Below are 26,533 nucleotides of genomic sequence, written 5' to 3' on the forward strand. Positions count from 1 at the left end.
AACAGTCTGCGACCACAATGAAAATCTGGGATGTCTTTTTATATATATATTCAGAACATTATCTGTTCTAAAAACGCTTGAAAATGTTACCGAAAGTCATTTATCCAATCCAGTGGATCTATTTGTTAAATAAATGAAGCACTGATTTCCAATCACTCCATACTACTAGGCTACGCAGGGATTTCCCTGTTGTTTCCTGCTTGACAGCGTATGTCTTCCTGAGGTCAGTGGCTCTTTTGCTCCATTTGACTGACAGAATTCCTATGCGCATCACTGACACGGAAAATGGCCCACGTCAGGCATCGAGTTATTGACTTCCACTTGAGATGGGTGCTGTAGAGTAGCCTGGAGGTTAAGTGATTTCAATCAAGCTGAGGCACAGTGTCAGTCATTCTGAAACACAAACGCACGGGTGTGTGCTAGAACACGCCAGACGGCGAGAGCAACACTGAGAATGCTGAACTGATCCAAATGGAAAACATGGAGGGAAGATGTTACATTTCCTTTAACAATTTCCCTGAAGCCCATAATGCCTCGTAAAGCTCTTATGCTGTTCTATGAATGATTCGTTTTCCACTATGTTGTAAAGTTTTATACTTTTGTTGAAAATTTGTAAAGCTTTGTTATGTGTTGTAAAATTATTAAGTTTAAGTAGCATTTCATGAAAATCACCCCGAGGTTATAGAATTGTAATGACTTTTTGTAATAATAAAGATAGTATGTTGTACATTTTTTAGTATGTGGTGAAGATTTGTAGTGAAATGTTCAAAACTTGTAGATCTTTGTTGTATGTTGTACAATTGCGAAGTTTAGTAGTAGGATTTCATGTTAATCATTGCGATCTAATTCATTATTGAGGAATTATATATATTTTTTAAGATGAAAGTTTCATAGTGTGTTGTAAAGTTGTACAATTCTGTAGTATGTTGTAAATTGTAAAGTCTTTTATTTTGTAAAATGTTGTAGTGGGTTGTAAAGTTGTAAAGTTTTGTAGTAGGTTGTAAAGTCCTGTAGTATGTTGAAAAGTTGTAGGTCTTTGTTATACGTTGTGAAATTGTAAAGTTTAGTAGTAGGATTTCATGATCATCATTGTGATATAATTCCTTAAGGAATTACATTATTATTTTTTTAAAGATTAAAGTTTTGTAGTGTGTTGTAAAGTTGTAGAATTTTGCAGTATGTTGTAAATTGTAAAGTCTTTTATTTTGTAAAATGTTGTAGTTTAATGTAAAGTTGTAAAGTTTTGTAGTTTGTTGTAAAGTCCTGTAGTATGTTGAAAAGTTGTAGATCTTTGTTATATGTTGTGAAATTGTAAAGTTTAGTAGTAGGATTTCATGATCATCATTGTGATATAATTCCTTAAGGAATTACATTTTTTTTTAAGATTAAAGTTTTGTAGTGTGTTGTAAAGTTGTAGAATTTTTCAGTATGTTGTAAATCGTAAAGTCTTTTATTTTGCAAAATGTTGTAGTGTAATGTAAAGTTGTAAAGTTTTGTAGTTTGTTGTAAAGTCCTGTAGTATGTTGAAAAGTTGTAGATCTTTGTTATACGTTGTGAAATTGTAAAGTTTAGTAGTAGGATTTCATGATCATCATTGTGATATAATTCCTTAAGGAATTACATTTTTTTTTAAGATTAAAGTTTTGTAGTGTGTTGTAAAGTTGTAGAATTTTGCAGTATGTTGTAAATTGTAAAGTCTTTTATTTTGTAAAATGTTGCAGTGGGTTGTAAAGTTGTAAAGTTTTGTAGTTTGTTGTAAAGTCCTGTAGTATGTTGAAAAGTTGTAGATCTTTGTTATATGTTGTGAAATTGCGAAGTTTAGTAGTAGGATTTCATGATCATCATTGTGATATAATTCCTTAAGGAATTACATTATTTTTTTTTAAAGATTAAAGTTTTGTAGTGTGTTGTAAAGTTGTAGAATTTTGCAGTATGTTGTAAATTGTAAAGTCTTTTATTTTGTAAAATGTTGTAGTGGGTTGTAAAGTTGTAAAGTTTTGTAGTTTGTTGTAAAGTCCTGTAGTATGTTGAAAAGTTGTAGATCTTTGTTATATGTTGTGAAATTGTAAAGTTTAGTAGTAGGATTTCATGATCATCATTGTGATATAATTCCTTAAGGAATTACATTATTATTTTTTTTAAGATTAAATTTTTGTAAGATAAATTTGTAAGATTTTTTATTTTGTAAGTTGTATAGTGTAATTTAATGTTGTAAAGTTCTGTAGTTTGCTGTAAAGTTTTTAAGTTTTTTTTAATTTTGTAAGGTTGTAAAGTTCTGTAGTTTGTTGTAAAGTTGTTTTGTTTTTTTAAATTTAAAAAGATTAGATCATATATATATATATATATATATATATATATATATATATATATATATATATATATATATATATATAAAAAAAGGACATGTCTCATACAGTCATCCTGCACTATGCAAATGTATTGGAGATGTTTGTATTGTCTTATTTATGGATTTTCATTGCTTTGTGATTGAATTATAACATAGTTCATTAAACGTCACCATAATTCCATGATAGAAAAAAAAAACTACACCATATTAATGATTTTAGATGTACATTTTACTCTGTTAAATAACACATTCTTAAAATCTGTTTATTGTTCCTCATAGTGAACGAGCTGTTACTATAGAAACGATCGTGTATTAGAACAAGTGCATTAACGACAACCTGGGATTTGCAGCTGCGCAACTGCCAGAGCTGCTGCTATAGAAAATTAATCAACCATCCAGAATACAGAATTCAACAGCACTGTGGTATATTAATGTTTAAAAACCGAACTTTCCTAACAAGTTAGAGAAGTACAACAAAAAGAGAAAATGATTAAACATTGCAGGTTGTAGCTTCAAATGACTTTGTACCAGCTTCTGAAACGCAGCAGAGTGTAAATGAGGAGTGTATAAATAAAGAATCACTTGTGCAGCACAGAAGCACAGAGGAAGGCTCTTATGGCGCTGGATGAGTATAAATGACTTCCTCTGTGAAAGAAATCATCTTTTTTTGGCGGAGCTGATTAGACTGACACATTTTCCGCCAGCTGTCCTAGATAAAGCGGCACAGAATTAACACATAAAGACATTGTAATATCCGAACGCTTTATATACACAGCTAGCTTGGTCAGCATTGCTGTCTGTTGTGTCAGGGTCAGGGTCAATCAAGCAGACCGTATAAACAGACACAGAGTGAGGGAGAGAAATGGCGCTGGAGAGAAAGACATCACGGTCAATAATGAGGTCCATTAAAGGCATCACTCTTACAGCTCATTAGCTGTTACATTAGTCAGTGTGTTATTAATCTTGATTAGTTTTACACACGCACACACACACGCGCGCGCGGAGGCAGGACAACAATAATAAAGACCCAGCGTCACAAAATGAAGTTGAGAAGCTATCACACTTGACTGATCTACTGTCTAGTGAATTTTTAGAGGAACCTCGTAACAGGCAGCCGTCCAGCACACAGTGCAGGAGCTTGTCTTGAGACGTACCTTTTTAAACCATGTTCATCTCAAAAACCACGTAAAAGACCTGAAACGAGCCTAAAAATGCAGTCACTGAAATTCGAGAGACGTGTTTTCCTTCTTTCTCTCAGTCTACGCATAGGGAAACAAGGTCACCGTGGTGCGCGCGCGTTTCCGATGTACGGGCATTATCCATTCCGTAATCCCCCTTTTCCCTCGCTCCATCTCTGCAGTATTATCTTACAATAGAAACGGTCCTGTACATCATAGGCACACTTGCTGCGTCCGTATTCGTCTACTAAATAGTGTCCGAGATGAGAATGGAGAGTATCCCAAATCGTAGTATGTTGAAACGAGTATCCCAAACGTACCCGGATGGTCTACGTACTATTTCCGGAAGATCTTCCGAAGTGCGGCCCCGTGGACACTTTTTCAGTGAACGTTTGCTAGATCTCCTTGCACGAGGGAGGGGGGGGGGGGGGGGGGGTCTGTGACGGTTTGCTTTTCCACACATTTTCGAGCCGTGCAAATGAAATGTGGAAAAACAAATCAAGGGAATAGTAAATTCAATTATATGGTATGAATTATACCGTGTAAGGAATAGGGAACGAAGAAAAGCTGGAAAGCATCGAGGAGTTTGTTTACGAAGGCGGCGTGCGTAACTAGGCGACAGCGTTCTCTTCCGTTACGAGACGTGTCAGTACGCTACGTCCCAGTATTTGCATACTCTTTGGCGACACACTCAAAAGTATGTACTTTTTCTTCAAAATACGAGTAAATACTTTTAGAGCATGGGATAAAGAGGCGAATCGAGACGCAGCAACTGTCTGCGCTTTCACTTTGCCTTTGTTTGCTATAAAAGAAAACCTTTGCAGCTGCTGAGTACTTCGAACCACGCCCAGTTTAGCAGAGAAATCTGGCAAACTTCTTATTAACTGTCATGTCTGACGCTCCTCCCCCATACATGCTGCAACACGATTCCTTCCCCAACGGACCCCTATCAGTGCTTGTTGCAGTACCTATTTTTGACCACCGTGCTGCTAATTCATCAGCGTGTGATTGTACTGTATTCGGATATCGCGTACTACACGCGTGTCCTTTAGCGCTGAACACTAAATCGTTTTTTCGGACCCGTGCAACGAGAAACATGTTGTTGCTGCTCCGTATTCATTCCATTCACGACCACGGAAATGAATGACCCGGGTTTTTTCCTTTTACGTCTCGCGATGCCGCATCGATATCAGTACGGCTTTCAGAAGACAATACTAATTCAATGTAAGTGGGAGATGTTTCTGAGGAGGCTGGGGAGCGTTCTGAGTGACAGCGATTTCTCTTTAGGCTTCCATAGAGACCTGTACAGCCACTATGAGACTTTCAATCTGTCAGCAGTGTGTGAATCATTCTCTCCGTACTACAGGGAATGGGCCTCACTGTTTCAATGAGTGTCACACACACACACACCACACATACACATACACGCACACACACACACACACACACACACACCACACATACACATACATGTACACACACACACACACACACAAACACACACACACACACACACACACATACACACGTTTGCCTTCTGTCTAATTAATGATATACACATTTGCCTAATTAATTCTACGCTACACCTAAATCTAACCTTAAACATAACCTCAGTAAAAGAAATAAAATTAAAAAAGTTTGTTTGTTTGTTTGTTTGTTTGTTTTGTTTTGTGCAGATTTTGTGCAGTTTTTCTTGTGGGAGCCAGCCATATGTCCCCACAATGTCAAACCTGAGACACACACACATGTTCATTTCAAACTTCCCATATTAAAAACAAACAAACAAACTAACAAACAATGAATATAGCTTTTAATTGTTTTTTTGTTTGTTTGTTTTGTGCAGATTTTGTGCAGTTTTTCTTGTGGGAACCAGCCATAGGTCCCCACAATGTCAAACCTGAGACACACACATGTTCATTTCAAACTTCCATATTAAAAACAAACAAACAAACTAACTAACAAACAATGAATATAGCTTTTAATTGTTTTTTATTTGCTTGTTTTGTTTTGTTCAGACATTGTGTAGTTTTTCTTGTGGGAGCCAGCCATATGTCCCCACACTGTCAAACCTGAGACACACACATGTTCATTTCAAACTTCCCATATTAAAAACAAACAAACAAACAATGAATATAGCTTTTAATTGTTTTTTGTTTGTTTTGTTTTGTTCAGACATTGTGCAGTTTTTCTTGTGGGAGCCAGCCATATGTCCCCACAATGTCAAACCTGAGACACACACATGTTCAATTCAAACTTCCCATATTAAAAACAAACAAAACAAAAACAACTAAAAGCTATATTAATTATGTATAAACTAATTTTACTTGATGTAATTATGGCTCAGATGTGAAATCTTTTGAGTAAGCTTTACACTTCTGGTTCAAGGTTCTTCATTTGTCACATACATGTCAAATACGTGGTTCATATACGAACTTGAGCGTGAAAGTTTGCGCACTCAGTAACACTTTGTTCCATTTTTCTATGCAGCCCATATTCATACCTCATTGTAGTTTGTAAATCGTGCGTCCCGCACGACCGGGGCGTCTCGTATACGTCAAGGAAAACCTGTCTAGTCTAGTCTTCCTGTGTATACAGACCAGTGCACACACGGGGAAGAAACTAGCTCAATCGTTTGATATGTTTTCTATTTTTTTTTATTGTATATTATACCACATGAGCAGCGTATCCCATGAGGAGAGTGTACACTGTATAATATAACTCTTTGTATGTAACATAATAAATCATGAATAATTCCTTGTTAGGATTTTATAAAAATAAATGAATAAATAAATAAATAAATAAATAATGTCTCCTAAAGCTGTAATAACGTGCTCGGAGTAATTCCCTAACTTATAACTTTAATAATAATAATCACCGTTACACAAACGTCTTCATTTATTATAATACCACGTGCTGCAGTGCGCAGCCGTTATAACCAACAATAACCTCCGAATTTTGGAGAAGATCTCGAGCCAGATTGAAAAGCAATCCCATTCGTGATGAGTTTTTTTGCTGAAAACTAGACCGTTGAACATTGGAAAAAAGACCAGTTCATATTCAGTGTTTTCTAAACAGAAGTTTTCTCACTTTGCCTTGATAAAGAAGCTTTAAATGGATCGTATTTACTCCCCACACGCCGCCTGATCACTGTGCGGCTACGCAGACGTGATAACTTCATGGCAGCGCATAGAACGATTCCCATCGCCGGTACATAATGAGTTACTCGGTCATCATGTAGATAACTTTAGATCTGACTGCAATCGCTGATTATCAAGTCGAAGCGGGAAAAAAAAAAATGCCGAGCTTTTGTTAAAGACGGAGATACGGTACATGTCTAGCAGCCTTTTACATTTCCCACTGCAGAATGCAAACATCTCCCAGAACTGAAACCTTTCTGTTTTAGAAAGTCAAGTTCTGACATTTCCCAGCATTAACATGAAGCTCAAGCTTAAATTCGAGTTCATCTGAAAGACGCTGTGCCTACCTCGACATTTACAAGCTGGTTTACTTGTGGGAAAACAACATTAATGCCAAAGTAAGTTTACAAAAGGAAATGAGTTGCCACTTTGATGATCAGCATCATGCACATCAGTCTCTGTCTCACCACCTGAGCGAAATTTCTCTCACGGCGTGTAAACACGAGCCTCGTCGTCGCTCGTGCTATCATCGGTGCGCAGATTGATTCAGCTCATGTCTGTTCTCTTGACCGAATTTCTTCTTATTAATGTCTTTTTTTATCAGGGTGCTTAAACATCTTCAACCTTTCTCTCCCAGGCGCTCTTTTCTGTTTTGATGATGACGTGATGACGCAGCAGAGGCTCGTATCTGCGCGTTGTGAGGTTTGAGACGTCTTTAGACACAATGAGTGTTTTTACGATCTTGTGCTCACCGTCCGATTGTTCACGCGACGACGCCAAGGCAAGGTTAGAAAGCGGCCTACGATCAGATCCGTAAGAATTTGGACAGTGACGCGATTTTCGTCATTTTGCCATTTGGTACACCAGCACAATGGATTTGAAACGAAGATGCGCATACACAACTGAAGCAAGCAACAACTGAAGGCGGATGGAGTGAAGACCTGGCAGAGCATCTCAAGGGAGGAAACTCAGCATTCGGTGATGTACATGTGTTCCAGATTTCAGGCGTACTTTGGCTGCATCCGAGTATTGAAAACAATCGTAATACTCATGATTACGTTCGTTCGTCCAATTACTTTTGAGCCCGCGAAAATGGCCGCAATTTCTAAACGGTTAGCGCGATATATTTTGTTGAATGAAAGCAGAAAGTCTGCACTCCAACCACATCTCGATCGCCTCGCTTCAAATCCACCGTGGTGGTGTACAAAGTGGCAAAATGACAAAAATTGTGTCGCTGTCCAAATACTTACGGTCTTGACTGTATATAAAAACGGGGGAAATATATAGAAAATATAAAAATAGAGAAAGCATCTGATTTTTTTTTAATGGTTTTGACTTTCTTTCAGAACTCATCTACTGTTAACATCTGACAGATTTCCCCAGAGCACCACACAATTATCCTGTAACTTCTGGGCTTCATCACTATTTCTATTTTCTCTATTAACACGTAAATAAACTGATTCTGACAGCTTTATTTCAAGACGTCAAGAAGAAATTACCGGAAACGCAATGCTTTAAATTAGAGTACATTTACTCGAATGTTTGCTCATTTGTCTTGTGCTTTTATCTAAAATGACTTACAATTGAGGCAATTTGGAACTACACAGTTGCAAGTTAACAGTCTTAGGCATGGACTAAACAGTGGTAGTACAGGGATTTGAACCCACAACCTACCCATGTCTCGCCCAAACTATTCCACAGCCTTAACAACTGAGCCACCACGTTCCCACTAGACTCGCCATCAATTTGTATCTGTTTCATATCAGTATAGTGTTCGGCTCAGCCTCTCCATTCTAAGCAATAGTGTTCGGTCCATTTGAGAAGAGATTCATAACTGCGCTGTTGTGCTTGGACCCGAGTTATAGCGAGTGGTGTTTAAAGCAATGATGGGATTCAGACCTGTATTGTAATGCTTGGTGCAGTATCTGAGATCAGACTCGTCCTTCAGGATGAACTGAGGAAGCGTGAGTCCTTCAGCCACCTGCACGGGTCCGTTCTCCTGCCACTCAAAGATCAGGTCGTTCATCGTGTAGCCGACTGCAGAGACAAGAGAGAAGGCGGTAATAATCTGGAAAGACCTTTGTAATATCACAGTCTAAAACTGGATTTAAAGAGAAGCAAATTAGTAAATGAATCACATGTAAACGAATCATACATAAAGGAATCTCATGAAAATGAATCTCATGAAAATGAATCACATGTAAATGAATCGTACGTAAATGAATCACATGAAAATGTATCCCTTGAATATGAACCTCATGAAAATGAATCACGTGTAAATGAATCACGTGTAAATGAATCACGCGTAAATGAATCACATGTAGATGAATCACATGTAAATGATTCACATGTAAATGAATCACATGTAAATGAACCATATGAAAATGAATAAATAAATTAAAGACATTGTTCTTTAAAAAAAAAAGAGAGAGAGAGAGAAGGCGGTCACGTTACAGTGTCTTGTGTAAGTATTCACCAATCTTGGACTTTTCCCACACTGAGTGGCGTTACAACCTTGGGCTTAATTGGGACTAGATGTCATGCGTCTACACAAAATGCCATGCTAAAGATTCTGTCCATTTCTATTATAAAAAAAAAAACACTCCCAAATTTTCAAAATGAACCCCAGTGTACTGTATATGTATTGCATGGACTATTAGAGCTTTATTTGAATATTTATCTTCTCATTTGTATACCAGCTTATCCTTCTCCTTGCTTTTATGCTACATTATGCTGCACTTGTGCTTCTTGATTGGAACACCAGAAGACTTCCCGCATAATAAAACAGCTCAAGGCCCAGAGATGAAAACGAATCATCTCTCAAAGCACCAAATTGTGCCATCGCAAATATCCCCAAGGCTAACTGCAGTGGAACAGAGATGGGGTGTAAAAAATGTTTAAATAAATCATAGCTGATGTAATTAGAAAGAATCTTGACGTTCTTTATTTAGCTCCAGCACCCATTTAGACTCTCATCTGATGGGGGGATTGAGGCGGCTGAGCGGAGAGATGGAGAATTGCTTTGCATAAGTGCTTTACTCTCAACTGCTTCGCCAAAGTGCGCTTATTTTTTTTGAACTCACTCCTCAGGAGGTCGAAGCACGAATATTTTAGAATCCAGGTGTTTAAACAATAATGAGGTTGGAAAGAAATGTAACGTATTTGCATTTTCAGTATTTTGTTTCATTGGACTAGTTTAAATATCTCTCCATTGGGCTCCTGTTTCCATTACAGTCGAGTATGTAAGGAATAAAACACATGGGGGTGTGCTGTTATAGGAAAGTAATCAACGACATGCTATATGATGGGGATGATGAAGTTACTGTTACCACCCTGAAGTTGATTCATTTCCTATCCTGAACTGTTTTATTCCTGTTTTAACAGTATTATTACAATATTTATTTATTAATGAATGACATCATACTTTTAAAAAAACCAAACAATTAATCTATTTATAGTTAAATTTACTGTTGTGGAACATCCACGGGACAATTCTCTCACCAGCCTCTTTTGAATTTAATAAAAAATAGATAAATATAAAAAAAATTAAGTACATTTCTCTGTCTTGAAGCGCTGACACTGGAGACTCCTTCCATAAATGTTAAATCGGTGCCTCCTTACTTTAAGAAAACTTCACCACATCAACAATTACACATTGTTCTTTGTTAAATGCCGTCTGTCTAGCGTCTTTATTTCTGTAGAAGAGTTAGGCTGCTTCGCACTTCACTCATGTTGCTTGGTTTTGTCATAGACGATGTTTACACGGACAGCAATAATCTAATCATTGACCTTATACTGAATAAGACAATATTCTAAGGTTTTTACATGAATAGAATATTTTAGAATATTCCTTTCATGTTCCCGTTTTACGTGTTATTGAACACAGACGGATTAACAGCACACGTTATTACGTCCCCGACTGCTTGAAGCCGTGGGCTGCTTCCCAAACCGCATACTTGCCTACTATATAGTATATAGAGATACATGTATTTCTCCTACTATATAGCAGGTAAGTACGCGGTTTGGGATGCAGCCGTGCTCTCTTGTTCGCCGTCAGACGGTCGAGCGCTGCCGTGTGTGTACGTGTCCTGTCGCACGATGCGGTGAAAACTCTCACACGACGTTAACAGTGTGATTAAGGTGTGTACGTGTCTGTAACGCACGTCGATAACGCGACTAAAACAGGAATACTCCACACGTCTTCATTCCATCTGTGTTTACTCCGAGTGCGACTTTAATCAGATTAAAGTTATCAATAATATCTGTTTACATGCTTGTTTCTTAAGTAGAGTATCGTCTTAATCGGGTTCATATCGGATTATCGTCGTCCATGTAAACGTACTGAGTGTCTGATTAAGAACAAAAATCTGATAGAACGTGTTTTGGCTGATGTGTACTACATGATAGTTATAGCATCAAGCACCGTGAAGCATGATATATTTACAACAAAGCTAGTTTTCATTTTCGAATGAAAACTTAGAAGTGCATTTTATTTCCTTTCTCTGGTTGTTGAACCTATCTGTCAGCAGCTGTAAATAAAACATTAATATCCCGGACACAGAATCTGCTTGTCCCAGGCATCTGAGATACTGATTTTCCCATTACACGCTTCTAGCTACACTTTTCCTTGACTCAAAATTTGAACTAAACACGATTAGCTGTCTTCTTTTTATTTATACCCTCATGCAGCCATTTGTTGTTCCTACAACAGCCAGTCGGTTGTATTATATAATGAATCCGGTCTCCGTAGTATGGACCTTTTTAATTCAGCCAGGATGAGCCGTCATGTCATGCATTAGGCTGCTCTAAAATACGCTGGGATGCAGACAGATCCTCAGTGACAGGGTTCTTCCGTTAAAAGCCCTTGTCACTGAACACAGTGATCGCCCTGGTAGAGATTGAATGAATTATTGCCACACGGCGCCGCCGCTTCCTGTGAGGAAATGAGTGACTTACTGCATACTTCATCCACAGAGTCCACTAAACTTTCAGCTCTTACACAAGAGAGACTGGTAGAACATGCTCGCCTAACAGCCGTGTTGTGTTTATTTGAAAAGAATTTTCTGCGGAAAACCATGAAAAATCTTTCCTTAATGATCATATTTGACTAAATTGCGAAAGCTAGTAAGTAATGGTATCTATTACAGTGCTACAGACTGTTTATACGTCCTGTTTCATCCCAAATCATGATTTTTTTAAACAAAATTATTACTTTCATTTTGAAACATCAGTGTTACACCCCAGTGCTGTTGAATTCTCGATTCTGCCTGGTCAGGAGAGAAATAATTTTCTATACTGGCACCTTTGACAGTTTGCAAATCACAGATTTAATGATGATGAGTCTTTATTGGTCACAGCACAGTGAAATTCTTTTCTTCACATACCCCAGCATGGCAGGAAGGGGTCAGAGCGCAGGGTCAGCCATGAGCAACGCACCCCTGGAGCAGAGAGGGTTTAGGGCCAACAGTGGCAGCTTTTTAGCGCTGGGGCTTGAACCCCCGACCTGCCGATCAGTAACCCAGAGCCAGGCAGTGCTGGGGGTCGAACCCCCGACCTTCCGATCAGTAACCCAGAGCCAGGCAGCGCTGGGGGTCGAACCCCCGACCTTCCGATCAGTAACCCAGAGCCAGGCAGCGCTGGGGCTCGAACCCCCGACCTGCCGATCAGTAACCCAGAGCCAGGCAGCGCTGGGGCTCGAACCCCCGACCTTCCGATCAGTAACCCAGAGCCAGGCAGTGCTGGGGCTCGAACCCCCGACCTTCCGATGAGTAACCCAGAGCCAGGCAGTGCTGGGGGTCGAACCCCCGACCTTCCGATCAGTAACCCAGAGCCAGGCAGTGCTGGGGCTCGAACCCCCGACCTGCCGATCAGTAACCCATAGCATTAACAGCCCAGCCACCACTGCCCCCAGTAATGAAAATCACAGGTTTATATTACTGCGCTAGTTCTAATTAAGTTTCTATAGTAACCACTAAGGTTACTATAATCATTGATATGGTGTATTTTCTGTAAGATGAAATTTATTTAGCATTTATGGAAGGAGTCTCCAGTGCCAGTGCTTTGTAACAGACAGAAGTAAAGCATAAGCAAGAACAGAACTTGTTTTGCGGATGTTTCAAAAACATTCAAAGTAGCCTAAAATAGATTTAAAAAGTACATAACATAGTAATTGTTGCTAATTAGATGTTGTATAAGAGGAATACGACTTTTTATCATTGATTCATTTCCTAAACAGCACAGCCCCAAGGGTTTTATAGCTTACTTATGCTAAGACATTACAGCTACAGCATCAAGTGTACTGCATTAGTCCACAATACAGTACGACTAAAGAATGCTAGAACCATGACGATGAGATGGGATCGTCATGTTAAATACAGGCCCAGAGGTCCAGCCATGTTACCATATCAACCCCAGTGACGCCGAAGCATCCTCAAGGATACATCATTACAACCAGAGCTACCAAAACATGTTGGAGGTAAAAGAAGAAAAAAACACAAAAAAAACAAAAACAAAACACAGTTTGTGTTAGATGATGAGGGTAAGGGATTATACAAAACCCTGCAAAGAGGAAAAGGATGAAAAGCCCAGTTTACTTACAGCTCTCCAGCTGCATGATGCATGTCTGTACATCCATGGGGAAATTCTTCAGATCCATCGGACATGAAAGCGTCAGGGTCAGTCTAGTAACGGGGGAAAAAAGATTAGAATGATTTATCTCACAGCTTTCATATTTATAGAAGACTGCAAGACACAATATAGACCACAGTGAGAGCAAAAATAAATGAAATCCAAGGAATATCCTGTGAATTCGTCACGCTGGGTATTAAGGCCTCATGTGCTTCAAAGCACGGCTTTAAAGCTTAGTGTTTTTAAGGGGGCCAAGCACTTGTTCTTTTTCTTCTTCTTCTACTAGTAATGTTTTCTCGTCTTCATTTTCTTCTTCTTCTTCTTCTTGCTGGTTTTTCTTCACTGAAACCGATTGTGCAGACTAACCCATAGGTCGTACAGATGTGAAACTTGGTCGGTAGTCTCTGTCAGTACTCTTTGCCACTACTCAGGCTGAGCCCGTATAGCACGTCTTGTTAAACTTCTGCATGACCTGTAAGTCATACCGTGAAAATCCTTTCCCCCTGGGGGCACAGCGGCTTAACGGTTAGCACGTTCGCCTTGGTTGGGGGTTCGAATCCTTCTTCTTCCCTGTGTGCCCTTAGTTTCTCTCTGTGCTTCAGGGTTTTCCTCCAGTTACTCCGGTTTCCTCCCCCAGTCCAAAGACATGTGCTGTAAGCTGATTGGCTGTTCCATATTGTCCCTTGTGATTAAATGGGTGTGTGATTGTGCCCTACAATGGGTTGGCACCCCATCCAGGGTGTCCCCTGTCTTGTGCCCAGGCTCCCCGTGACCCTGTGTAGGGTAAACAGTACCGAAAATGGATAAATAGATGGATGGATGTATGGATGGATTCCCTGGCTTCTGCCAAACAAAGCCTAATCTGTAAGTGCATTTGTAATCATGACTAGCCATCAGCCAATCAGCTTTCAGCAGGCATGTCAGAGAGTTAGCACTGAGCTACCATCCCAAAATTTGCAATGATATTGTTCTATGCATATTGGCAAAAACTGGTCACTGCAAGCAGTATTTGTGCAGGGTGCTTGGGCCCCGTGGATTGCTGCTTGCAGCGATACTATTTATTTATTTATTTTTTTTTGGCAAAGCCATTTTTGAACCATGGATTTTCTGAGCAGAAGCCAGTAATGTGCATACCAGGAAGGAGGAAAGGCTGACAGCTGCATATTGCCCATGTTTTAATTATATTCCAACTCTCTCGCTTCTCTAGGGATCAGGCTGAAGAGTGAATTCAATCTACCCTACATGCCTCATCCTCTCTCACAGGTCTGTGTGTTACCTCACACCCTGCCCCCAACCACACGCACATAAATGTACGTCCAGACCTACAGTAGACTCGGAATGTCTTCTAGGGCTGTAGTTGAGACACCATTCTCAAGTACAAGACCAGAACTAGCCGAGTTCGGGTCAAGACCGAGTCTTAAGAGATTTGAGCCAAAAGTCCTTTTTGAGGCTGAAACTTCAGCTAGTTCGCTTCATTCATGTATGTAATCAGCAGTGATTCAGCTGCTTTCTAGAAGAAGGAATCACTTCTTGATAAACCTTGTGCTTGCTAAAAGACAACACAAATATTTACAAATTTTTACCAACTCTTGGTCAAGACCAAAATCATATTAAGCAAGACAGGTGAAGTACAAACTAACCAATAAGTCAAAACATGTCAAGATTGGAATTGAGTCCTACAGCCCTAATGTCTAGATCTAATACTAAGAACTGGTTTCAGTGGCCATGGTCCGTCCATTTTGTGGTGAAATCACATTACAAGTTGGCTTTACAATGTCTTTTACATGCCTTTACTAACATCAGTGGCGCTACCAGAAAACTTTCCACTGACCCCCTATGTATGATTCCTGCTTTCTTCAAATCTCATGAAGTCAACCAATGGCTACATTCTTCCACACACATAATCTCACAGAAGGCCGTCATTGGCTAACATTCCTCCGACTGACAGGAGAGAAAGTTTACCATCCATGCCACCTTTAAAGCATGGGTAATGTCAGTCCCTGAGACTCCTGGCTATGGATGGCTGTATCATCGCCAGGATATGAAATTGCGACCATAGCAATAATTCTTATTTTGGGGATCATAACGAATACATTAGGAGGGACATCCAGGACAGGACTCACCTTATGGAATAAAGGACATTGCCGTTCTTGAATATCCTCAGCAGCTTGTTGTCGGTGGTGACTTCATGAAAGTGCGCACCTTTTTCGTTGGCGAAGAACAGATCCGGCTTCCAGATGGAGTCTAACATGGAGGGGTCGAGGTCAAGAGAGTCATCCGGGTACTCGCTGTAGGCCAGGCGTGGATCGTTCCACTGCTGCCGCAGGAAGATGTTCACTCTGTAATCCTGAGGGGGAAAAGCACGGCTTAACGTCAGTCAAAGCCGAGAGTCGCAGAATGGATGAATCAAGAGAATGGGTCTTCACTGGCTGCTATAAACCATTCCAGAAATTCCCAGATGAAACTGAAATCATACAGTTTGCTTTGTATAATCAAATCACTAACTGTCTAATGCACGATGTAGCGTGTAAAATACACCTACATGTTAATATTTACAACTGTTAAATCTGTGCATTTGTCCCAAATCTATTACTAATCTCTCCCTTGCAGTTCTTACAACCCAGTACTCGTTCAATCTCTAGAATTTTACTCCTTATACTATTGGGTTTTTTTTTTTTTTTTTTGTTAAAGTCCTGATGTTGATTATTTAATCCAAATGGTACCACGTTACGCTCTTAACACATTTTTGCTACGTTGTAGCAACTACCACAAGGTACCAACCTCATTAACACGTCTGACACGACTGTATCATAATCAACGTTCTGGAGATTTACACGTGCATCTGTACATTTCTCTTTTTAAAACAAACACTTCCAAATCTTCATTACAATCTATGCGGTTAAATGATAAACAAGGGATTTTTTTTCTTTTCTTTTGTGGTCAGCAGTTTATGCAATACATGTCATCCAGATTGGGTCGGTGAAGGTCACAGTCATGCTGATTGTCTTGACGCTAATTCTGGGCGATTTAAGGTCACTTCGGTACGTACAAGTCTGATATCCAGCACAGGAAACGGAATACACGTTATTATAGAAAACTGAAAGACAATATGATCAAGTCTGTCCTAGTTTAAAAGACTGTTTTCTTATTTATTAAAGAATGACCATGCTTTTTTTTTTATCCATTTATATTTACATTTGATGTTGTGGAACATCTGCAAAACAAGTTATAAACAGTCGTTCCCACACTAGCCTCTCTTCTCTCTCTCTCTCTTCTCTCTCTCTCTCTCTCTCTCTCTCTTTTGACCTTAAAAAGACAAAAAAAACACATCTTTAAGTTACAGCTTTACATCTGCCTGTTACAAAGCACTGATACTGGAGACTCCTTCCGTAAATAAGACGTAAATGTCGCCGTACAGAAAACATCACCATATCAACAATTACACGGGATTTGAATCTGTTTACATGGAGCGTCGCGCCACACGAGTCTCTGTGAACGAGCTGTTACTATAGAAACGACAACCGAGATCTAGCTGCTGTTAGAGATAATTAATCGACACCTTCTGACGAGATCACTCAGATGTATAGGGGCAAGATTTGACAATGTAAATGTGCTTATTTCCCAGGTTATAGTCTGTTATTACTCTGCCAGATGTCATAGTTGATGTCACTTTGTTTATTTACAACGCAAATTCCAAAAAAGTTGGGATGCTGTGTAAAAAAACAACAACAACCAGAATGCAATGATTTGTAATTCTTAAACTCATACGTTATTCACAATAGAACATATCAAATGTTTAAACTGAGGAAATGTACTATTTTAAGGGGAAAAAATAAAGAAGGTAATTTTGAATTTGATGGCTGCAACACGTCTCAAAAAAAGTTGGGACTGGGGCAACAAAAGACTGGAAAAGTAAGCGTTACGAAAAGAAACAGCTGGGGGAACGTTTTACGACTAATTAGATTAACTGGAAACAGGTCAGTAAGATGATTGGGTATAAAACCCAATATAAAAAGTATCTTAGAGAGGCGGAGTCTTTCAGAAGTAAAGATGGGATGGAATCTGGATGAAGCAATACAGTATGTTGCTCTAAAAGCTGTATATACCTTTCAGCATTGATGATGCCTTTCCAGATGTGCAAGCTGCCCATTCCATAGGCACTAATACACCGCCGTACCATCAGAAATGCAGGCTTTTAAACTGAGCGCTGATAAAAAGCCGGATGGTCCCTCTCCTCTTTAGTCCTCTTTAGTTTAGAGGACGTGGCGTCCATGGTTTCCAAAAAGAATTTCAAATTTGGATTCGTCTGACCACAGAACGGTTTTCCACTTCGCCTCGGTCCATTTTAAATGAGCTTGGGCCCGGAGAAGACGGCGGCGTTTCTGGATCATGTTCACATATGTCTTCTTTGCATGATAGAGTTTTAACCAGCGTTTGTGGATGGCACGGTGAACCGTGTTCACAGACAATCAGTTCTGGAGGTGTTTCTGAGTCCGTGCAGTGATTTCCATTACAGAATCAGGCCTGTTTTTAACGCAGTGCCGCCTGAGGGACGAAGATCACGGGCATGCGATATTGATTTTCACCCTCGTCCCTTACGCACAGAGATTTCTCCAGATTCTAGGAATTTTTGTGATGATATTACGTACTGTAGATGATGAGATATTCATAGTCTTCGCAATTTTACATTGAGGAACATTATTCTGAAATTGTTCCACAAATCGTAAGCGCAGTTTTTCGCAGATTGGTGAACCTCTCTCCCATCTTTACTTCTGAAAGACTCCGCCTCAAAAACATCCTCTTTTTACACCCAATCATCTCACTGACCTGTTCACAATCAACCTCCAGCTGTTTCTTTTCACTAACACTTATTTTCCAGCCGTTTGTTGCCCCGTCCCAACTTTATTTGAGACGTGTTACGGCTTTCACATTCAACGTTACCTTATTTTTTTTTTCTTTAAATGGTACATTTCCTCAGTTTAAACAGTTGGCATGTTTCCTATGTTCTGTTGTGAATAAAATATGTGTTCATGAGATTTCCGAATCCTTGCATTCTGCTGTTATCGACATTTAACACAGCGTCCCAACTTTTTTGGAATTGGGATTGTAATAACTGTGTCTGGAGCTCAACAGCATCATGACTCGATTTTACTGTATGATTCGGGCTTGATTTGAATTTGATTTGTTGTCTTGGTTCACTGATATATTCATCGCTACTCTTTGCTATATCTTTTCAGTTCATTACGTTCTCAACATTTCTTTCAACATGTTCTTGTAGCTAATACCGTGTGTATAATAGAGATACAATTTCCTTTTTCCATTTAAAACCATTTCTGATCTGCATGAAGTAAAAAAAAACAAAAAAAGAAAAACAAATTACATACTTAATTTTACTTATTGGTGGATCAAGTCAAGCATTAAGAGATAATACAGTTCTATTAGGAAAATCATTTGTAAATGCCATGACTGATGATAAAGCACTCTCATGATAGTCATGTTCCCCCATGAGTGTTTTTAAAGCTGAGCAGTTCTTTGTCGGAGACAGAGTGAAATATTTCAGCTCATCAACAACTGATTTCAAGTCCCATGCTTGTTTGGAGCACCACTTGTGCACGTCCTCAGAAATGAACGCTGTGTGTCTGTGTAGTGCAGTACCAACGTAAATGGTGGGGGCAGTATTGCACCATGCGACACCGTGTACGCCGGCTACAGTAGCGCTGTGTCTTCAATTGTATACTTGTGTACTGTTCTAGCTCGTTATTGAATTCAAACACTAACGGCTTTACCTTTTATGGTAACATCATACGAACCACACGGAGCTCTGTTGTGCGTACCAGGCTTCTGGATCTTCAAGATCTGTCAAAAGTCAGAGTTTTCGATTTGAGACTCGGCACATGACAACAACCGCAGCGACGGTGGGACGTTTTAAGAGAAACAGAGCTTGTCAGTGTGTTAAACATCGCTGTGCATGAAAGCGTGAAACATTGTTCGGTTCGACCTGGAAACCCGCTTGTCAGAAGGGATGTTTTTTGTCTCTGATGTGCCATCTTGTGGCTGTAGCTTTTAATCCTCCAGATGTACATAAAGTACGCAGGAGTGTCTGTGTGAAGTATAAACCAGGCCTCGCACTCAGAGTAAAGTGTTTCGCTTTATCATCAAAATCTGCTTCCTGCACTGTTTGACACACATCGCCAAACGTCTCCTCAGATAAAAAATGACATTTCTAATGACTGTCACCCTGTGGCGCTAATGATCCGCATACGCTAATGCTAATCCGTGCGGTTTTCACAATCCCCTTCACAATGACTCGTGTTATTTAGATAATTATCTTGAACCTGCTCAGGTAAGGCGACTGATGATTGGTATTGGTGTACTTTTATTCAGACTTCTTAACACTCAGATGTCTGTGCCTCGTTCTGCTTTATACAGCTGCAATCCAAATCAATCAAACAAAAGCAATTGAAGTGGTTTCACCAAATGATAATGACTTCTCCAGTCTCAAAATTATTCAACCCCTTCATCTTTAGTACTTATTAGAGCACCCTTTTGCTCTAAGATTTGATGTAAGAGTAACTTCAGTACTTCCTGTCAAATTAGTCTTCTTGCGAAGCTCAGTTCATCTGTATCGGACTCGATAGTTCCAGAGTTTCGGAACATTTTTAATTTGACCATCGTTATGCTAGCGCTCAAGCCTGCGTTCATAAACCTCAAATGCGATGAAATGCCACTCGGTTCTCTGATGTCGTTCAGGAATCGTCTCAGCCGTATTGTTACAGTCATTAGCGGCACCGGTATTCACATCATTCCATCAAAGAGCACAGCACCGTCAGCCAACTCGGCCAATTAAACCAAGCTGGTTCTTAGCGAATCTATTCAGCTGAACTTTTAACCTTTAATCAGAAACTTTATCCAGACTAACCGTGACCCGGTCCTCATTAACACTCCGCAGCGCTCCGAGATCTGAGCCGAGCTCCTCGGATTGAATATCTTCTATTGAATTTTCAGCACCGTAGCGGTCTGGCAGAGGCACTGGGAGATTTCCAGAACATTCCACGAGGACGACGAGGAGTCAGTGGTAATCTGGTTTAAACATCGATCTACACGCTCTGGAGATGTTTCAGCGCAATTAAACGGTACGTAGAAATGTCCAGTCGTGACAAGATCCGATAAATCTTTCACGAGTGCTCTCATAATTTCGGCAAATACGTAAATCCGATGAAACGGCGGACGAGATCACCGCAAGCAACAACGCCGACTCCAGTCTACGAGTGTTTCTTCAATGCTAGCCTTTCTCAAGGTTACTAGTGTTGGACAGTCTATAAATGATCAATAATGTCAATCTGTACGTATATGCATTTATGCTGAAGCACATTCTTCAATAAGATTCATATCACGAGTAGAAACTGTCTCTTTAGGCTACGAATGGATCTTAAAGATGAAATATAGGAGACGCCCAGTGCAATGACCTCACACCTCTGAGCTTCTGAACCAAGATTACACCACAGCGCTCTTCGGTTCTCAAATCCGATTGGTCCGAAGGAGCGCTTTATTTTTGTACAGTAGCACTCGGACAGTATCTCCAGCTGTAACCGGAAGTTATTGCACTTTTTTCTTCTATACTAACAGCTCACACAGAGAGATTTGTAAAGCAGACGCGCCACATAATCTAAGACTAATAATAAACGTATATTAAAAAAAAATGTGTTGTTTAACAAAGAAAAATGGTGTGGTGAAGTTTTCTGTTAGGAGAGGTTTATATAACAGGGAGCCTCAGGTGTCAGTGCTTTGTAACAGTTACGGTGCTTCAGGACGGCTGTGGATCAGGTGGTAGAGCCGCACCAACACTAATCGTAGGGTTGGCGGTTCGATTCCCGGCCCACGTGACTCCACGTGCCGAAGCGTCCCTGGGCAAGACACTGAACCCCAAGCTGCTCCCGATGGCACGCTAGCGCCTTGCGTAGCAGCTCTGCTACCATTGGTGTGTGTGTGAATGAGAACCAGTGTAAAGCGCTTTGTAGGGACGCTAAGGTTAAAAAAGCGCTACATAAGACCATCTACCATTTCCTTTACAGAGTTTCCCAGCTCAAGAAAGGACAGGAGGTTTTGAAGTTTCTCAGTGAAATGACAAGCGGCATTGAAAAAAAGGTGAAGGAAACGTTTATCACTGCTGTAGCGTAAGTGAAAACAGGACCTGACAGTCTCGTGATAAATAGTCTCACCCGTTAACACTTTAAACACTGCGATCATTGGGAAATCACTGTTATATAAGCGGAATGAAACGCTTCTGTCCGTCGCCGTAATGCCAAAATATTCCGAGACTTCTGAGAGGTAACCACTCCAGCATGTAGTATTTTCGTATAACCGCATAATTCATAAGATAAAGATATTCAGTTTAAGCTGTAAGCTTTTCAATAACTTAAAACATTGAAATACATCGAAAAGAAACTGTTTGGAAAGAAAGTTTGGAAAGAAAATGGCGTTAGACCTCAGAACGAACAAATTAACTAACTAACTAACTAACTAACTAACTAATTAACTAAGGGCAGCACATTGGTGTAGCAGGTAGCATTGCCACCTCATAACTCTGGGGTCGATCCTACGCTACTGTGTCTTAGGATCCTAAGGTTGATCCTACGTCACCGTGTCTTTGATTTTCACGTCAGTATCCTCCAAGTTCTCCAGGTTCCTCCCACCTCCCAAAATGTCCACTAGGGCGGCCTGACTAGTCTAACAGTCCCTAGGTGTGAAAGAGTGTGTGAATATGTGATGGATGGTGATGGACTGGCATCTTGTCTAAAGTTTCCAGGATCCACCGTGACCCTGACCCACACTGCGCACTTACTGAAGATGGATGAATGAATAAATAAATAAATAAATAAATAAATAAATAAATAAAAGGTTCTTTTAAACCAAATAAATTTACGGAATGTTAATATCTCTGGCCCTCTGTCCTTTTCTTGCACAAAAAAGTTGTCATCAAAGCCTCCAAATGGACTCAGAAGGACGCGTTTAAGAAGTGAAATGATGTAATCTGTACATGTGTGAGGAGCATGATGGTCAGTCCTGGCCTGTGGGGAACTCGAGACGGTTCAGTGATGCGGTGATGCACAGCTCCACTTTACTGTGATTACATCACCAACAGCGAGTCTGAACGAAGCTCAGCTGATTACAGATGGACATGGCCTGGGTCTGCAAAAAGAAAAGCTCTTCAGTAATCTAAATGTGGCATATGGGGCAGTCAGGGAGCTTAGAGCCCACTGCTCTCTTTACTTCTGCAACGTACACGGCGAACCTGAGAGAAAGCGCTCGCAACAGCACGATAGGTTGCTTAAATGACTCGTATAGCCGATGGAGTAGGTTTTAAATGATTCGATTTGAAGAAAAATCAGTTTACTATGTTTGGAACGTAGCAAGATTTCATCGTCGTTTTATTTATTTATTTATTTATTTATTTATTTTTTCCGCATTTTATGTAACATTATGATAAAGGTCGATCTGTATGCTAACCTCATAAACAAAGTGGAAAAGAAAACAACAACGTAGGATTATTAGTCGAACAGAATGAATAAATAAACCCTGTTTATCTTATATTCTATATATGACAGAGTGTCCAAAATTATTGGCACCCTTCATCGAGGCGAGGATAAAGAGATATATACAAATGATCGTTATGCATGCAAAGAACAAAGTAGGAAACGATATCAGTTGTGTCTTACAACGTCTTTTAAAACATTTCTGTACAGTGTTTTCCAAATGATCGGTACCCCTACTCTATTAATATCAGACGACGTGTTCCCTACAGGGAAAAGCAGCACTGAGGTTCTTTTTTCTTTTTCTTTTTTTTTTTACCGTCAACCATCTGTCTCTGGTTTTGTACGCGCTACGTCACTCAGTGACAGAACTTTACAGTTGACAGTTTACAAGAGAGCGCTTTGGGAGTGATATACAACGCGATGATTTATTTGCGTTTATTTGCAATGCTCTTTCGGGGTGTTCATAATGATGAGAGAAAATACTGTTACTATTACATACAATAGTATGCAATATCAATCTTAGGGTGTTTCCACACCTGCTTCGTTTGAGCGCTCCAGACGCTCTCAGAGCGGCTCAGCGTGTATGTGTGAACAAACCACGTGATCTCAGACCCTCCTAAAAGGACCCGGAAGTGTACGGCTCGTTCGTGGGTCCGTCTGTGGTTCGATTTCTTCGTGATGTGTGAAAGCGACGAGGTCCCGGTCCGCTTCGCGTCTCGTCTCGTTTCGACATGCGTACCCGGAGGCTTGCCGTACCCGCATGCGCGTTCCGTCACGGCTGAAAACTTTTCACCGTGTCAGGTCGCGGGGTCGTGTGTGGTCTCGGGAGGAAAGCCGCGCACTCCTTGAAATTTGGACAGACGATTGTATTAAACGCCAGCTATCCTCAACGTAAAAGTGTTTCTTTCGTTTTCTCGAAAAATGAAGGAAAGAGGTTATGACAGAACGGCGCTACAATGCCGGGTAAAAGCGAATAAAAACCACGACAGAAGTACACGAGCACCCGTGACAGAATGCGTCGAAGTGGAGATTGCGCTGGAATGAAGGGTTCCTGTCTCTTCTACGACGGTTTGGATGAAATTTTGGGTGCAACCCGGGGTCTGAGTTCTTATGAAGTTGTGGCGTGAACAAGAAAGCCTCCGAGATCGTTTCATCGCTGGAGAAGACCAAAAAAACAAATATTCTCTTTGGAGTCCACTGTATTGTAAACGCCAAAAGGATTGAGCTCACGTTCGACCGGTCCCCTTTCTGATTCGCTTTAAATGAACTGTGTTTGGTTCTTTTCAAATGAACTATATGTGAAAACGCCATTATTTTGTCCTTTTAAAGCATGCCAATACTTTTGGAGTTGAATGTAGATGTATACTACTACTGTTAAATGTTTCCTTTCAGGACAAGCTGTTTATCCTGAATATATCATCTGTATGTGAATTTGTGCATCTTGATTAGTTCTTTTGGAGCAGAGAGAGCAGCCTCGGCAGATTTAATTACTTTAGAGCAAGTTTCCTTATACAAAATACAATTAAGTCAGAGATAGGATTGTGAGAGAGAGAGAGAGAGAGAGAGAGAGAGAGAGAGAGAGAGAGAGAGAGGTGCCAAGCATCTGTTGAGTTAGAAATATTAATATATTAAATATTAAAAAAGAAAGACATTAACTTTCTTTTTTTTTCCATATTTTTTTTTTTATTATTATTGTTGTTTTTGGTCTCTCTTTGGAGTAGCTTTACCTTGAAATATTTTAATCATTAATTATTATTTTTTTAACGGAATTATGTATCATTTTGGATATTTATACAGTACACTGCAAACATTCATTGTTTTACCTTGAAAAAAAATAAAATCTAAGACTCATACAGATGTCATCTGAGCACATCTGCTTTTATTTATTTATTCTTTCCCATTCCTCCTCTATAAGGGAATGCACGCTTGGCTGTACACACATTCATTCATTCATTCAATCCGGGGGACACTTTAATCCAAAGCAATATGCAGCTGGAGCATATAATCCGAGGATAATGCGTAGAAGGCGAGGTTTGAGAGTAACATCAAGTGGCCTAGACCTCACAGGCTTTCAGATAAACCACTTAAAGACAGTAATAAATCCCCCAGCTCTTAGAAAAACAGCATGTTTGCCCGTCCCGAACGACTGAACAACTCAACTCCGTATGATATCATCATCGAAATACTTCAAAACATCATAATATTTTTGCGTGAATGCGTAAATCCGTCGAACAGCCCACGCATAAATCGTCCTTTCTCACGACTATAGATTATGAAAAATGTATAAAATTGTTACACGGTATAATGTGTAACCCTGTTGACCCCTATGAAATGTTTGGAATATTCCAACAGGAAGTTGCACCATCGAAATTTCCTGAAGATCATTGCGAAGAAGAAAAGTAAGTTCTCGCGATCTGATCATGAGACGCACTGATAAAACTACAGCCCTGCACGACAAACGATTGAGAGCCAATGATTAACTAAAAAAAAATAAATAAATAAATAAATAAATAAATATATAATAACACATTTTAAGTAAATCGTTAGAATGTCCTTAAATGTTCTCATGCTTAAATGTTAGCATGGATGCTAGTCAACCACATGCTGTGTATTAGCTAATTGTGCTACAAACCTAACCTTAAGCGCAAAATACCGTAGCAGCAAAGAGATGGAAACGAGGGATTGATGGTTGAGTTGGGTTAACGCATTGGTAACGCTTAAATGCATGTTGTCTTCGATTCAATGCTAATAAAATGATGAAACGTTGACATTTTGAAGAGTTACAAGCGCTAAATAGCATCCCAGCTGGCATTGGCTCCCAGTGAAATCTTGCATTGATTATAAAATACTAGTATTGACCTATAAAGCACTAAACAGTCTCGCGCCACAGTACCTGAGCGAACTTCGGGCTTTCTATGATCCGCCACGCCTACTTAGATCAAAAGATACAGGCTATTTGACGGTACCTCGAATAGCGAAGGCTACAGCAGGGGGAAGAGCTTTCTCTTATAGAGCCCCACAGTTATGGAACAGTCTTCCTATTAGTGTTCGGGACTCAGACACAGTCTCAGTGTTTAAGTCTAGGCTTAAAACGTATTTGTTTACTCAAGCCTACCCTGAGTAGATTTTCTTTTACGCAAAGCGCAGTCTTACCTAGTTCTTCCTCGCCACCGTCGCCACCGGCTCGCTCGATTCGGATAAATTCACACCCTTAAAATCCGTATCCCGTGTTTATATATTTCTGTAAAGCTGCTTTGAGACAATGACCGTTGTAAAAAGCGCTATACAAATAAAAAAGAATTGAATTGAGATATAACCACAATAGTCATATTAACAAATCACCGTGATTAGCATCTCTTCAGCATCCTGTGTCATTTAGTTCAAACTTGATTATGGTCTGGCTTCTCTGTTAATAACGTAACCTGACTCAGTTAATTCATCAGGTCAGAGGAGATGGAGTTCGGGGCAACACGACGACTCTCCAGGAGCAAAGTGTGAAGCACTGTGCTCTGGCTGTGAGGAAAAAATACACATGATACGAGCTGTGAGTGTCTTCTGCATTACAACAGGGCTGTAATTATCTCCTGTATGGCTGTAATTTGTTTTTGACGTTCCAGGGTTTTAAATGCGTAGCAAACCCCCAACATTAAACAATACGCTCGATCATTTAAAATTCAGATAATTACTGTATGTAAGGAATAAAACACTTGG

General features: G+C 39.9%; 1 protein-coding gene across 3 annotated transcripts in view; it reads right to left on the reverse strand.

The window, feature by feature from the left end:
- The window catches only part of glra3 (glycine receptor, alpha 3), a 69,932-nt gene that overhangs the window by 15,534 nt on the left and 27,865 nt on the right, over positions 1–26,533 (reverse strand). For all 3 annotated transcript variants that reach the window (XM_017463370.3, XM_047153698.2, XM_017463372.3), the window contains exons 4-6: positions 15,413–15,636; positions 13,260–13,342; positions 8,562–8,699 (exon numbers count right to left, since the gene is read on the reverse strand). In XM_017463370.3, coding sequence (XP_017318859.1) covers positions 8,562–8,699; positions 13,260–13,342; positions 15,413–15,636 — 445 coding nt within the window. The remainder of the gene's footprint in view (positions 1–8,561; positions 8,700–13,259; positions 13,343–15,412; positions 15,637–26,533) is intronic.

This window comes from Ictalurus punctatus, chromosome 3, assembly GCF_001660625.3.
Source record: "Ictalurus punctatus breed USDA103 chromosome 3, Coco_2.0, whole genome shotgun sequence".
Taxonomy (NCBI): Eukaryota; Metazoa; Chordata; class Actinopteri; order Siluriformes; family Ictaluridae; genus Ictalurus; species Ictalurus punctatus.